Source organism: Chelonia mydas, chromosome 2 (genome assembly GCF_015237465.2).
Source record: "Chelonia mydas isolate rCheMyd1 chromosome 2, rCheMyd1.pri.v2, whole genome shotgun sequence".
In the NCBI taxonomy this organism is placed as follows: Eukaryota; Metazoa; Chordata; order Testudines; family Cheloniidae; genus Chelonia; species Chelonia mydas.
The window spans coordinates 10,084,379-10,099,112 of record NC_057850.1 but is presented as its reverse complement, the minus strand read 5'-3'; the positions used below and the strand labels follow the sequence as shown (position 1 = coordinate 10,099,112).

The 14,734-nt window shown below is 36.3% G+C and overlaps 1 protein-coding gene across 9 annotated transcripts in view; it reads right to left on the bottom strand.

Moving 5' to 3' along the window:
* The window catches only part of PTK2 (protein tyrosine kinase 2), a 373,208-nt gene that overhangs the window by 89,827 nt on the left and 268,647 nt on the right, over positions 1–14,734 (bottom strand). For 2 of the 9 annotated variants that reach the window (XM_043539038.1, XM_043539029.1), the window contains exons 15-16: positions 5,392–5,475; positions 4,131–4,148 (exon numbers count right to left, since the gene is read on the bottom strand). The exons of 6 other annotated variants lie outside the window; for them this stretch is intronic. In XM_043539038.1, the coding sequence (XP_043394973.1) occupies positions 4,131–4,148; positions 5,392–5,475 (102 nt within the window). The remainder of the gene's footprint in view (positions 1–4,130; positions 4,149–5,391; positions 5,476–14,734) is intronic. One more of the 9 variants, XM_043539033.1, reaches the window with a different exon arrangement.

Below are 14,734 nucleotides of genomic sequence, written 5' to 3'. Positions count from 1 at the left end.
TGAGGTGTGTAGATTTCCCAGTTCGTATAGGGCAGAAAAATCCCTGGAGCTGGTACTCTCTCTGTGGAATGGTTATTTCCCTGTTAATCTAAGTTTACATAGTTTCCTGGAAATTCACTTCGACAACTAGCCAGATGTTATTCTCCAAGTTTGTTGGTGAGAAACAGTACCTCATGAATAAAAATTTCTAACGAAGTGTCAGTTCTTAGAAAGCTGACAGTTCAAGAAAATTGACAGTACTTTTCTTATCCTGTTTAAGCACTTGTTTATATACGGGCTTGGACGTATTAAATTTTTACAATAAATGTTGGTAAACACTGATTTCACCATACATTCTCCAACCAGGGTAAAATTATTTCCATTGATAATAACCAAAATTTACAGATAGGCAAAGTAAGAAAAATGCCACTTAAGAACTTATTAAAATTTGATTTAAGGATATTTATTTTGTATATTTTGACCTGTGAAGGCTGTGATATTGACAATTTTGTGTTTTAACATTTATAAAGCTTTAACTTTTTGAATGTCAGCATCTACTCTCATTAAATAATTATCGTCCTTCCAATTTCCTGCAACTCTGAAAATTTAAATCTATAAAAATAAAAAAATGCTTGAAACCCATAATTTTGTGCAATTGTGAAAATTTAAATCTATAAAAATAGAAAAAATATTTAAATAAACATTGATATTATCCGTTAAAATTATAAAAAATAAACATTTAATTCTGGTAAGCCTGTTTATGTAACAGTAACTCCCAAAATGTTCTAATCTAGGTGACAAAGTTATACAAGGAGATACATTCCCTGCCCCAAAGCACCTTCAGTGAAAAAGCAGCTACTCAAGTGCTCATTTCCCTAACAACCGGACACTTAATTCTCTCACGGAGCATAAATTTAACCCACAAAGGCAGGTCAAGTATGCTTGTAAGATTTCTAAAGCTCTGCCATAATGGCCCTTGCCTAAATATACACAAAAGGGTCCAGATTTTCGAAAGAAAGGAGTCTCAAGTTAGTCTCCTGAATTCTTATTTAGGCACCTAAATAAATGGCCTGATTTTCAAAGGTACTAAGCATCCAGCAACTTCTAATGATATTAATGGGAGCTGCTGCATGCTCAGCACCTTTGAAAATCAGGCCCACTTCCTTAGGTGCCCTAACCTTAGCTCAGGTATTACCAGATGAAGGCATTTGTAAGAGAGAGATTTTCTTCTTGAAATATATTGTGTTCTAGAAAAATAAAGCACATTGGCAGGGGAATTCCATTAATTTTTTTTTCTTGATGAGTCACTTCCACTCAGGACTCCACAAAACAGAATCATGTGTTGAATATTTGATGGATGGTAAAAGAGTTTGCTGAGTGTAAACTGAAAACATGCACCAGAGGAAAGAAAAATTAATTTATCCATTTTCTCTTGGCTCATTTACTTCTCTCTCGCTACCGATATGATGCTTCTCCAGGATACCAGCCTTGGTTTGAGAAATGCAAATCTAAAGAATTAGCATCCATTGGAAAAGAAACATTTAACTTCCTATAATGTTGATGTATTGAGATACGGCATTCTGTTTTCCTGCAATAACATGGCGAGATCATTTTAGCTTGTCAGGATAAATATTTCTGATTGATGACAGCTACTCTATCTGCTGTTACTTGAGGAGATACCATAGAATGGATAAGGGACAAGAAGAATGACTTGAGTTTACTGTGGTTTTAAAAATTTCTTCAAGAGGAATCAAATAAATCCTGTGTTTTGAGACCGGTGTCCCACTGATAGTTGGAAATGCATCACCGTATTAAAATACGGAGTGATACTTATAAAATGTGATAAAGCGTTCAAAAAGCAAGAATAGCTGCTTTCTTTTAATAGAATAAAAGACAACAATAGAAGTTGGGAGCAGTTGAGGATCCCAACTGTGCTCAACATCAGTTCCTTTCTTGCTACAGACTAACAATCAAGGTTCAATCAGGAAGTGTGTAATGAAGACATATTAGCCAGGATGCTGCGGAAGGTCACTTTACAGGATTCCGATACATTGTCCAAGTTGAACTGGAAATAAGAGTCTCAACGAGTCCAACGTGCACTAAATGTACGTAAATAGTTAAGCAAAATTAGTCTTCAGGAGTTTGACCAAATTTCTTGCTACACAACTGACAGAGTTTAGACGGTACAGAAAATACAGGTATAGTAAAAGGTTTGTCCAAGTCTTCAGCACTTCTTTTGGAAGTCAGTGGGAACCTCCACCATTCTTGTTAAAATCTGGTCCGGGGTATTGGTGGCCATCAGTCTTCAAATGGCTCAGACCAAGATATCACTTGCAGTCTTTAAGTCAAGACAGGACATCTTTGTAAAAGACAAGTTATAGCTCAAACAAAGCTATGGGCTTGCTGCAGAAGTTACTGGGTGGGGTTCCTTGCACTCTGTTATACAGGTGCTCAGACTATATGATTCTACTGCTCTCTTCAGCCCTTAAAATCTACGATAGTAACGTTGTCCCCATAGATAGAATTTCCTACCACACAATTTTTGATGCCCCTGACAATGTACAGAAATAAAGGATTAAACAGGGCTAGTGCCTCAAAAACAGCTCAACCTCAAAAACAGCTCTGCACTTTCTCACCTCTATAGAAGAAATACACACAGCCAACCCAGGAGTCATTCAGATTACATAATGCATACAAGTCTCTTTCAGAAAAATGTAAGGTAGTTAAAATAGGGATATCTATGTAGAGTTTTACTTGCTAATCCAGATTTTTTTTTTAAATTAGGCTCTAGAAAAACCCATCTCAGCAAACTGTGTTCATCACGGCTGTTCCATACACTAGATTCATGTTCTCTCTGAAATGTTCTGCGAGACTGTCTCCTTTCAGAGCATTTTCAAGTATTTATTATTGCCTTTAATGTATAACATGAAATGAAACATACATATAACCCACAGTAAAAGATTAGTAAGGTTAGCACATAAGGGAAGAACAGCTGTGTAACATCTGAATTTATAAGAGAAATATGACCAAATGTTGTTAGGTCAATAGCCCTCACTAAGCTAACAGATATCTAAGGGCAGACAGAAAACTTAAGTGGTGCTACCTTACTATGATTTATATCCAAAAGAACTAAGCAAAAGTTGGTTAACACTTCCTGAACATTTTAATGAGGGGACAGCGGAGCGTCATGAGGTCAGGGAGTTATTCATTTCCTAATTATGTTATAGGAACTATTGACTCAGTGATGGAAGTCTGATTTCTCAATAGTATTATGTAAGTGACCCTAGATTTTCAAAAATGAATAGTGATTTTGGATGTCCAATCCGAGACTGCTTAAAGGGGACTTATTTTCAGAGTGTGGCTGCTCAACACTTTATGGAAAATTAGGCTTCTTTAATAGTGTGTCAAAGGGGACATCCATACAGTGAGGCACCCAAAATCACTACTCATTTTTGAAAATACAGGACAAAGTGTATTTTAGGTATAAAGTTATTATTACAATTTCCACCATCTTAAGAATAACTGTAAAGATTCTGCCATTAACTTAGTGGTTTCACGCCTAAAACCTGCCCAACATTCCATATGCTGAATCTAAATTTCTCTGTGTTGCACAACTTCTCTTCACTTCAGGCATATGACCAATGGGCAGCAGAGGACTTTGATGTTACCATGCCTTTGGAGTGAAAGCATCACCTGATGGAATCATTTACCAGTTTGTGTCATGTCTATTGACGTTACTCATTGAAGAAAAGTTACTTAATTCATTTTGTCTACATTATGCCGGTTATCTTCATCAAAACGAACCAACACTCTTGAAAAGCCCACACTTCCTCTGCTCCATGCCAAAAGTCTCACTGCAAACACATGCAATTCATACTTGATAACATGATTGATAAAATGGTACAAAACCCACTGCATACAGTATTTGAGAATGTTTTCCTTATTCAGTCCCAGCCTAGCAGATAATACCAGTAGCGCTGTTTCATAAGGTGCAATATTTGACTATACCAGCTGATCTCTAATGCATGTTGGGGTTTTTTCATACTATGATCTGTATAAAAATTGATCACTGAAATGCATATTAGTTGTATGTGGATATAAAGGCCGCATATTGCATGTTAGTAAGACATAGACTAGAAAACACATATTACCGTCCCCACTAATTTCATCTGCAGATCCAGGTAGCATGCAAGGAGAGAGAAAAACAAAGGGGAGAGAGAAGGGACAGAGAGAGAAGGGGGTGGGGGGAGGATATACACTATTAAAATCATGAATAAACCAAGAATATAGCAAAACTGCAGTTATCTTATACACTTAGCTCAAGAGAAACCAGAAAGGTAGTGGAATTTAAGACATTTCCCCTAAAACTCAAGATACGGAGGAGTATTTAAACTTTTCAGTGCATACAATTAAATGTAGGCTAGTGACTGTTGCATGAAGTACAACAATCGAATTTAGGAGGGGAACCAGTTAATTCATTTTGTTACAAAGTGTCAATTTTTTATTTTATATGACGCTTCCATTACCAAGATAAAGCTCCTAGGCCAGATGAGCAAAACTGATTTACACCAGCTGAGGATCTGGCCACTAAAGCTTTGTACGTACAGTTATACCTTCAGATACTTAGAATTGGTGCTACCGCTTTCATATTGGATGTATTATTATGCTATTGCTTAGACATTGACAAGATACGGAACAACTTAATATTCATTTTATTGAACAAACTATAGTTATATGAAACTGTGTTTTAAATAATGACAAATGGAACAAGTCCATAGGGCACTTATTCAAATTAACACTGATATTCTGGATTTAGTCTATAGGCCTTATGCCATACCAAATATCCACACCAGAATGTGATGCATTTTAAGCGTTAATTACAAATAAAATTAAAAATGCACATTTCTATTGTAAAATTAATGCACATATTATTACATCCATTTTCCCTTTCCCCACACAGCCCAAACTGTCCAGACAACACTGGATGAGTACACAGCAGCCAGCATCACTGTGTTCACTCTTTAATTCAGTATGTAATCTTAAATTACATTTATTGCTGCTATCCTATTTCATTCATTTGCATGCTATATCAGGGGTCCAAGAATGCAATCCAAGTTTACCACTGAAAGAAGGAAGCTGAGGGATTTTGTGGCTGAGCAACTGTACAATTAAAATTACTAAATCATTTGCCACAGTCACATACGACAGAACAAACTCTCCTATAACAATAGTATCAAGTATATGACACATCTCACTGAAGATCCAATTATAGGGGACAGCAGAAATTTAACGTGATTATTCTTGGAACTCTGTTTACCTGAGGCTGGAGTAAAATTGTAAACAAACAGTAACAGAGTTAGTATATTCCATTTTGGGTTAATAAGGCAGCCTGTACAAAGAGCAGTGCAGTACCCTTAGGCGGTGGCTCATGGGAACAGAAGACGAAAGGGAGAAAGCGCCTAGCTTTCTTTACTTTATGCTGACAGTGACTGACTCCTTTACAAAGAGGCAAGAAAAGGAAAGAGAAAAACAGAAACAAATTATTTGGAAACAAAAGAAAACAAACTTGAGAGCACTTCTGCAAGAGTGAATGTAAAAGCAAAAGATTTATATTACAATTCTACATCTGCATGATGTATATTTGAATTTTCTAAAATGATAAACTATATTTACTATGTTACAGTGGATTCCTCACCTTAGAAATAAATTATTTTTCTTTTTGTTTCACTTTAGAAAAAGTGCTTTATGGCAGAATCTATTAAGAACTCAACATTTGCCAACCATTATCAAGCACATGAAGAACTGGTTCTCTGATATTTAATTAAATTTATTAAATCCCCTTCCTAAGCTCTGCTATTATGTGGTAACTGTTGGCAAATTCTATCTTTTTAATGGCAGCCACTCTTCTAATAAGGACACAATCAATTTCTTGGAATCTTACAAGATGATGATAAAACAAAAACAAACATTTCACACAATACAGGTAACATGAACATGAAAAACACTCACCACAAAACAACACTGGAACGTATTTTCCTGTGAAATCAGTTATTGGAGTGATCCCCCTCTATGAAGTCAGACCCAGCATATCTAGGGTCTTTGAAGAAACCCCCCTCCCTTATTGCCCCTACTCATTCTCCCATCTCCCTGGGAGGAGCAACCAATGAGACCTGCTGCATATGGCTAGAAGAGCTCTTTTCCTCTCCTCAGGAGTTGTTAGAAGTTTTGAGGGGCGGATGGGAAGAGGGAGGCGCCAATACCATTATCACAAAGGGGAACTCAAAAAAGGAGGAGGAATCCCAGCAGCTCGGGATTGCTCTGCTCCCTCTTCCCTCCTCTCTTCTTGTAATGAGTTGGTTCCTCTCATCTGCTCCCTCCACGCTTCCCCTTGCTTCTCCCTCAGCAACTCTAAGCCTGGGAAACAAGACGGGAAGATCAAGAACACGTGCTAGAGCTATATCCGCCAGACTTGGGGACGGAGGTGCAGTATCACCCCTGGAGCTGTGAGGAAAAAGAACCTAGGAGAGGTGGAGGAACATCAGAAGTGTGCCAGTCACAGGGCAGATAATGGGGGGCCAGAGGTACAAAAGTGATGTGGAGCTGAGGAGCACAGAATTAATTGATGAGGCAGATATGGGGCTAGGCTGAAATGGGAAGGCATAGAATTAATTAACTGGAGATTGTGGTTTTGTCAGCAAGCTCCCACACTATCAGAAACACTTTATGCAAATTTGTGCGATTTTATGCAAATTTTTGGTCACATGATGTTGGCAGGTATATAGGGTGCAAAATTATTTGTTGTATAATGTTCATCACTGGCATCTGGATGCCTCATGCTCGATTTTAAACCCACAAATTGAATGGGTGACTAAAAATTATACACAAACTGTTTTTTGCTGAGATGGTAATTAAAAAACGGAACAAGTGTGTAAGCCTTATACTGTACCCTGAAGAATAACAAAAATACCACTATAACAAGTCTGAAAGGGTAATTACAAACAAATGCAAATACTTTGTCATCTTCTCACATATACCTTTCAATAAAATCAGGCAAAACAATCATATTCAATATTTTTGACTCATGGAGATTCAAGGAAAGGGTAGATTATGGACTAAATTAGTATGACATCAGTATTATATATGGCATACAAGATATTAGAGATGAAGGGGAAATCACCTTTTTAAAAACATACAACACAATTTTCAGCTATTAGAAGAGTCTAGAGGAGTTTGCATCTAAGTCATCAATATGAACAATCAGAATTAACTAACATTCATTATAAAATATTAAATGTGCTAAACGAAAAGTAATCCTACTAGTATTCTTTTAAGTGAATCATAAAAAGGTAGAGGAATGCAAAGGCCTGTGGCTGAAACTGAAGAACAGATATGTAGTGGCCAGAGGCAATGCAAGATATGTAGGACGTGGAGAGAGAGTTCAATCCTTGGCCTCTCTGCTGAGATTGTAGACAATTCAGCTACTTGTGATGGTGGTTTTGTTACATGAACATCTGTTCCCTAGGACCCTGACTGAAACCATCATTCTATTTCACATAAACTATGAAACAGCAATCAGATGGAAAGGGCTTTCAATAACCACCACCCTGGTCTGGATTTAAACTGGTGATTTGGGAAGAAAAACTCAATCCATTACTTGTTGACTGTATATAAATTACTGCAATTTAAAACTTTGCTTTTATGATCAGGTATCAAATTAAAACTGGTGAAAGATTAAAGGTTTATTTTGTGGGTTTTCATTTGGTCATTTTGTTTTTTATGTTCTAACTACTTTCAGGAGCTTACACAACACCTGGAGCTATTCCAAGTATTCCACATCAACTTCCAGCCATTTAAACTGACACTCCTATGCATTCTTAGCTTTTAACTGAGTGCGCATAAAGCTTCTAAGTCTGGGTGAAAGCAGAGTTGAGTTTAGATAAGAGCAACTCACTAAAATTAAATGCCATATACTTTCAACAAATTATCATGGAATAAACCATTTTATTTATTTTTAAACTTTTTCAGCAATATGAAATCTATATAAGCAATGTATTTAATAAAGGTCTGCACCCTAAACGAAAAATCCAAACACTTCTAGGCATAAACTGCAACATTACTACAAGCAGTGCAAAAAGTGACCATTCAAATGAGTGATGTAAGCCCACTGCAACAAAGAGTGATGGAATAGGGAGAAGCAGAGGGGAGAGACAAGAGCAGGAAGAAAGGATTCCTTCAGAAGTAATTTGGATCACAAAATCTATGCAATACTATTTAAAAGTCAAATTTAGCATTAAAATGCTATAATTTCATCACAGGTTTCTGCAAATTACACAAACCACTGAAAGTTCACCACGACTTCAAGAAAATGTTATATTCCACAGCTAACTATTCCAAAGGACCCTAGAAAGAACAAGAAGGAAGAGGATATTCCTGATTTACAGGAGTATGGTACAACTTCACCTGTGATCAAGATGCTATCAGTCTTCTTGCCTATCTACTTTTCCTGTTTCTCTTCCTCTAGTTACTTCTCAGATCTCCCTGTTCTCTCTCTTGCTCGTGTCCTCCCTTCCTTCTCAATTCACCCTACTTGCCATTCTCCTCTTTGCCACTCCTACAGACAAACATGCACGCATGGTTCTTCAGGCAGTTACAATGTCTAGTGCTAACAGTGAGCCAGCTGGATTCGTATACAATGGAGAGCATTTAAAAATCAAGAATGATGCCTACTAGTAGACTTAGAGAATTCACTGCACTGCGACATAGTTTGTGTACAAGAAGGCTAATATAACCTTTTTAATATGAGGTAGTAAGATATTGCACATTAGCAGCAGACAGAAAATCTTAAAGTGTTGGTGTCTAAATCCTCTTGGCAAAAGATCCTAATGGAGACAAGCAACTGAAAATACCAGTAGTTAAGAATGTTTTTGTCTAACGTTTCCCTCTCAATTTGAGTAAGACCAGACTAAAGCTCTTAGTGTATTTTGTTCGAATTTCCTATCTGATCATTTCTCCTCTCATGTAGATGGGCAGATGTGTTTAACAATATACATGTTGAAACGCTGCTTGTGATTAAATAGTTATGCCTGTGCTAATGTTTCCGTTTGAATAGAAATCTATCATTTTTCCTTTCTAGAAAAAAAAGGATGGTGGGATATGTTTGTAAAGCTTCCAAATACAAAGTTGTTTCTTTTCAGTGTCCACCTATTATTCTTGTCTACATGAATGGTTGGAGCTAAGTTTTGGGGACAACCCATAAGGAGCTTTAGGGATTTTCTTCACTTTTTTATAAGACCCTTAGTTTTCAACATTTATATGGCATTCACTTGCAAAGACTTTTGTTATGTCTTTACTATTCAATAGTAATTACAGTTCTGTAGAGCCAGTATACTTCACATTACTTTACCTACAATTTAGTAAACATTGCCTGATATACACATACTACTAATGCATTTGTCTAGTCTATGTAACTTCTCTATTGCCATCATTCCAAAACCTTTGGATAAGCACTCTTTTTACTGTGAAATAAAGAATATTAAAAAACCTTTGTTTTCTAATAATGAAATTCCATGTAACATTAGCTGACAATGCATATGACTCCCATAGGGTTTTGGGGCAAAAGTAGTTTTAAAATTGAGTTATTTAATTTAGACGAATTACTGCTAGTTATGGGCGCCACATTAGACAGCAAAAATACATATATTCCAAAGCCAAAGGAACCACTGTGACCATCTAGTCTGACCTGTATAACAGAGGGCATAGAACTCCCCCCCCCTCCCCCCCCCCAAAATGCCTAGGGCATATAGAATCATAGAAATGTAGGGCTGGAAGGGACCTCAAGACATTAAATCCAGCCCCCTGTGCTGAGGCAAGATCAAGTAAACCTAGACCCTCCCCCCCCCCCCCCCCCAACAGGTGTGTTTGTCTAACCTGTTCTTAAAAACTTCCAACAACAGGGATTCCACATCCTCCCTTGGAAGCCTATTTCAGCGTTAGCTACCCTTATAGTGATAAAGTTTTTCCGAATATCTAACCAAAATCTCCCTTACTGAAGATTAAGCCTATTATTTCTCCTAACTCCAGTGGACATAGAGAACAAGTGATCACATGCCTCTTTGCAACAGCCCTTACCATACTTGAAGACTATCAGATTCCCTCCTCAGACTTCTTTTCTCAAGACTAAACATGCCCAGTTTTTTAACCTTTCCTCACAGGTCGGGTTTTCTAAACATTTTATTATTTTTGTTGCTCTCCTCTGGACTCCTTTCAATTTGTCTACATCTTTCCTAAAGTGTGCCACCCAGAACTCCAGCTGAGGCCTCACTGATGCCAAGTAGAGCAGCACAGTTACCTTCAACGTATAACAGGAAACTCCTGTTAATACAGTCCAGAATATTAGCCTTTTTTACAACTGCATCACATGGCTCATACTCAATTTGTGATCCACTATAACCCCTCATCCTTTTCAGCAATACTACCACCTAGCCAATTATTCCTCATTTTGTAGTTGTGCATATGATTTTTCTTTCTTAAGTGAAGTACTTCGCACCTGTGTTTATTGACTTTTATTGATTTCAAACCAATTCTCCAATTTGTGAATTCTAATCCTGTCCTCCAAAGTGCTTACAACTCCTCCCATCTTGGTGTCATCTACAAATTTTATAATCATACTCTCCATTTCACTATCTATGTCATTAATACAAATATTGACTAGTACTGGACCCACGACTGACCCTGCAAGACTCCACTAGATATGTCCTCCCAGTCTGATAGCAAACCACTGATAACTCCTCCTTGAGCACAGTATTTCTACCACTTGTGGACCTAATTTACAGTAATTTCATCTAGAGAACATTTCCCTAGTTTGCTTATGAGAATGTCATGTGGGACTGTGTCAAAAGCCTTTCTGAAATCAAGATATATCACACCTTCTCCTCTACCCACTAGGCTAATAACCGTGTCAAAGAAAGAAATTACGCTGGTGTGGTATGAATTTGTTTTGACAAATCCATGCTAGCTATTCCTTATAACCTTATTATCCTCTAGCTGCTTACAAATTGACTGAGTAATATTTTGTTCGAGTATCTTTCCAGATATCGAAGTTAGGCTGACTGATCTAATTCCCCAGGTCCTTTTTGTTCCCCTTTTAAAGATACTTACTATGTTTGCCCTTTTCCAGTCCTCTGGGACCTCACCTGTCCTCCACGAGTTGTCTAAGATAATAAATAATGTTTCCAAGATTGATTGTTGCTGATTCTTTAAGTACCTTAGGATGAATTTCATCAAGCCCTGCCAACTTGATTACATCTAACTTATCTAATTTTTTTCTTTAACTTGTTTTTTCCCCTATTTTGGCTTGCGCTCCTTCCCCCTTTTTGTTAATATTAATTATGTTAAGGATCTGGTCACAATTAATGCTTTTAGTGAAAACTGAAGCAAGAGAAGGATTAAAACACCTCATCATTCTTGCTGTAATCAGTTATTAGCTCTCCTTCCCCTCTAAGTAGAATACCTACATTTTCCTTTGTCTTTCTCTTGCTTCTACTGTATTTAAAGAATCTCTTATTATTGCCTTTTATGTCCCCTGCTAGGTGTAACTCATTTTGTGCATTAGCCTTTATAATAATTGAGCTCTTAAAGAATAGTTTGGTTAAATAACTTTCTGTTTTGGAAGGCAGACATAAATCTACAGAATCTAAAACAGTGTATAGGAAAATAACTGAGAAAAGAGGGAGGATTAACCTGTTACAAACTGGTAAGGCGGAACAAATATTTAGATATATTAAACAAAAATATTATGATACAGGCAATAAAGCTAGTAGGTTTTTAGCCAGAAAGTTACAAAAGAAAAAGGATTTGATTAGAAATAAATAGGGAGATTTAGTAACTGCCATCAAACAGATCTCTGAAATATTTGCTAACCTTTTCCTTACTTTGTATGCTTCAGAGCAACCAAATCCTGAACTTATAAATAGATTTTTAAGAAGAGTGAAACCACCTCAGTTCTCAGAGGATGATGTGGTAGCTCTTGATAGGCAAATTGCTGTAGAGGAAGTTAAAGTTATAATTAAGAATTTAAAATCTAATCAGGCTCCTGGTCCCAATGTGTTTTCTGGGAAGTATTATAGAGCTCTCAAGCAGGAGCTGGTCCCTACTTTAACTGACTTGTTTAATGGCATAAAGTAGGGAAACGAGACTCTGGATTCTTGTAAAGATTCAAAAGTTCTTTCCTAAAGAAGGAAAAGATCTTACCAATTGTACAAACCTATTTCTTTAATTACTAGTTTAGTGAATACTAAAATTTATGCCAAGGTGCTAACAAAACAGATTGAGTTTCATCTTGCCGAAATATATTCACCCTGATCAATATGGATTCGTTGGTGGCAGGCATCTAGCTGATAAATATCAGAAGAGGTGTGCATTTGTTCTAGGATATTAATTCTAGCAGTTCTTCCTGTGTGCTGCTTTGTTTGGATGCTGAGAAAGCTTTTAACAGGCTGAAGTTGGGAGTACCTCAGACAAATCTGGGTAAGGTTTGGTTTTTTAAATTAGTTTTCTATGGGCATATTGACTCTATACAATCATTTTTGAGATCTGCTTTAGTCATCAATCTCCTTCTTTTAATTTTTCTAGGGGTATGAGTTAGGGTTTGCTTTGGCAATGGTGCCATTTGCAATAAGCATGAGAAACAGCCCCTTGGTTATGGGCATCAAAACGTTTTCTGGGTTAGAACACAAAATACATTTGTACATTACATTGTTATATTTGCAGGATCAAGAGCCTCATTAAAAATTATAGAACAACTGACTTTGGAATCAGGAGAGGTATCGGGATTCAAAATAAATTACGATAAACCTGAAATTTTAAGAATTAACATTCCTGAAAGGATCAAACAGTTGTCAGCTACATACATTTAAATGGGTAAAGGAATCTTTAAAATATTTTGGAAAAAATATTGTGGAGAAAAATAAAACACTTGTTAAGGAAAATTACCCTCCACTGTGGAATAAAATAATAATACACTTTGAGGAATGGAACAAATATTAAATTTCTTGGCTAACACGTACAGCCTTTGTAAAGATGAATTTCCTCCCGAAGTTGTTTTTGTTTCAGTGTATCCCTATTGGTATCCCTGATATGACATTAAAAACATGGCAAGATGCGCTATTAAAATTCATTTGGAAACATAAAAGACAAAGGGTGAATTCTAATGTTCTGTATAAGCCTAAAAAATGGAGTGGACTAGCTTTCCATAATCTAGTTTATTATTTATTAATTATTATTACTATTATGCATCACAGTTAAAAGATGTGATCAGCTAAGTTCAGATTAGACCAAACACTGGGTAAACCTTGAACAAGAATGGAGCCAAAATACTGCTATTCATCATGATTGTTCGGTTAAAAATAAAGGTATGACACCAAAAATAAATAATAACCCATTCATCCAGATCACCAAGCAGCTTTGAAAATTCCTGTCGCCAAGGCCCTCTCTGTTAGTTACTTTCATTAATAATCAGAAATTTATCTCTAGCAAATACCAAAATGACTATTCATTGTGGGTAAGAGCTGACATTTATCAATTTGGTTGGACAGGTGTTCTTGGGTCCTGATTTTAAGTAATACCAAGAGCTATGTAACCATATAAATAATATAAACATCCCATATTTTAAACATGCATAAATAATATGTTTTATTGTGAAATCTGAGTACAAGGATGTCTATTTAGACACTAACCACATTTGAGAAGCTGATCCAGGAGCAAGTTGGAACAAAACGTTTAATTTCTAAGATACATATAATTTTAATTGAAAAAGATGATTATAAGAAAACAACCCAGATGAAAAGGTGGGAGAGGGATTTGGACAAAGAAATTGATCTGGATGAGTGGATCTCTACATGGGAAAGGGAATATATCTATATCTATATATATCTGCAATTTGCATATAAACCAGTAAAGAAAATTTTTATAAATTACTGATTTATTTTATGTCAGCTTCCAAGTGATCCCTTGACCTGCTTACTTAATGTGCCAGTATAGGATCTATATTTTAAACAGAATGACAATTTTTTTTTATTGTTAGCAGCAAAACTTTGTATTTCATATTAGGAAAATATGACTTCCTCTTATGGAATTATGGCATAGTAAAATATAGACTGTTCTTGTAACAAAAAAGCTTTCACATTCAGTATGTGCACAAGAGAATTGCCAAAAAGGATAGGTATTTAGAAAGTTGGTCACCCTTCTTAGTGTACTCAGAGGAGGAGGACTCCCCAGCCAGCATACCAGAATCTTTAACTCGGTTCTCTGAATATTAGCCTGATTCTGAATAAGTAATATACGTGTAGTATGCTGACTTTTTATTGTACCTTTGCATTAATAAAATGTTTTGAAAAACAATTACATTTTGAGAACTATCAGTTACCCAGCTTTTAATCCATTTAACGTGTGCCATGTTCATTTTATATTGTTATAGATTTTTAACTAAAATGTTGTGGGGTACCACAGCACAACAATGGTACCACAGCCTTACAGAAGTCTAGTACATCAGCACTATTATCTTCATCAACCAAACTTGTAATCTCATCAAAAAAAGATATCAATTTAGTTTGACAAAATCTATTATAAACCCATGTTGATACGCATTAATACCCTCCTTTAATTCTTTATTAACTGAATGGCACATCAGACACACTGTTATCTTGCCTGGGATCAAAGACAGACTGACAGGCCTATAATGACCCACATCATTCTGTTT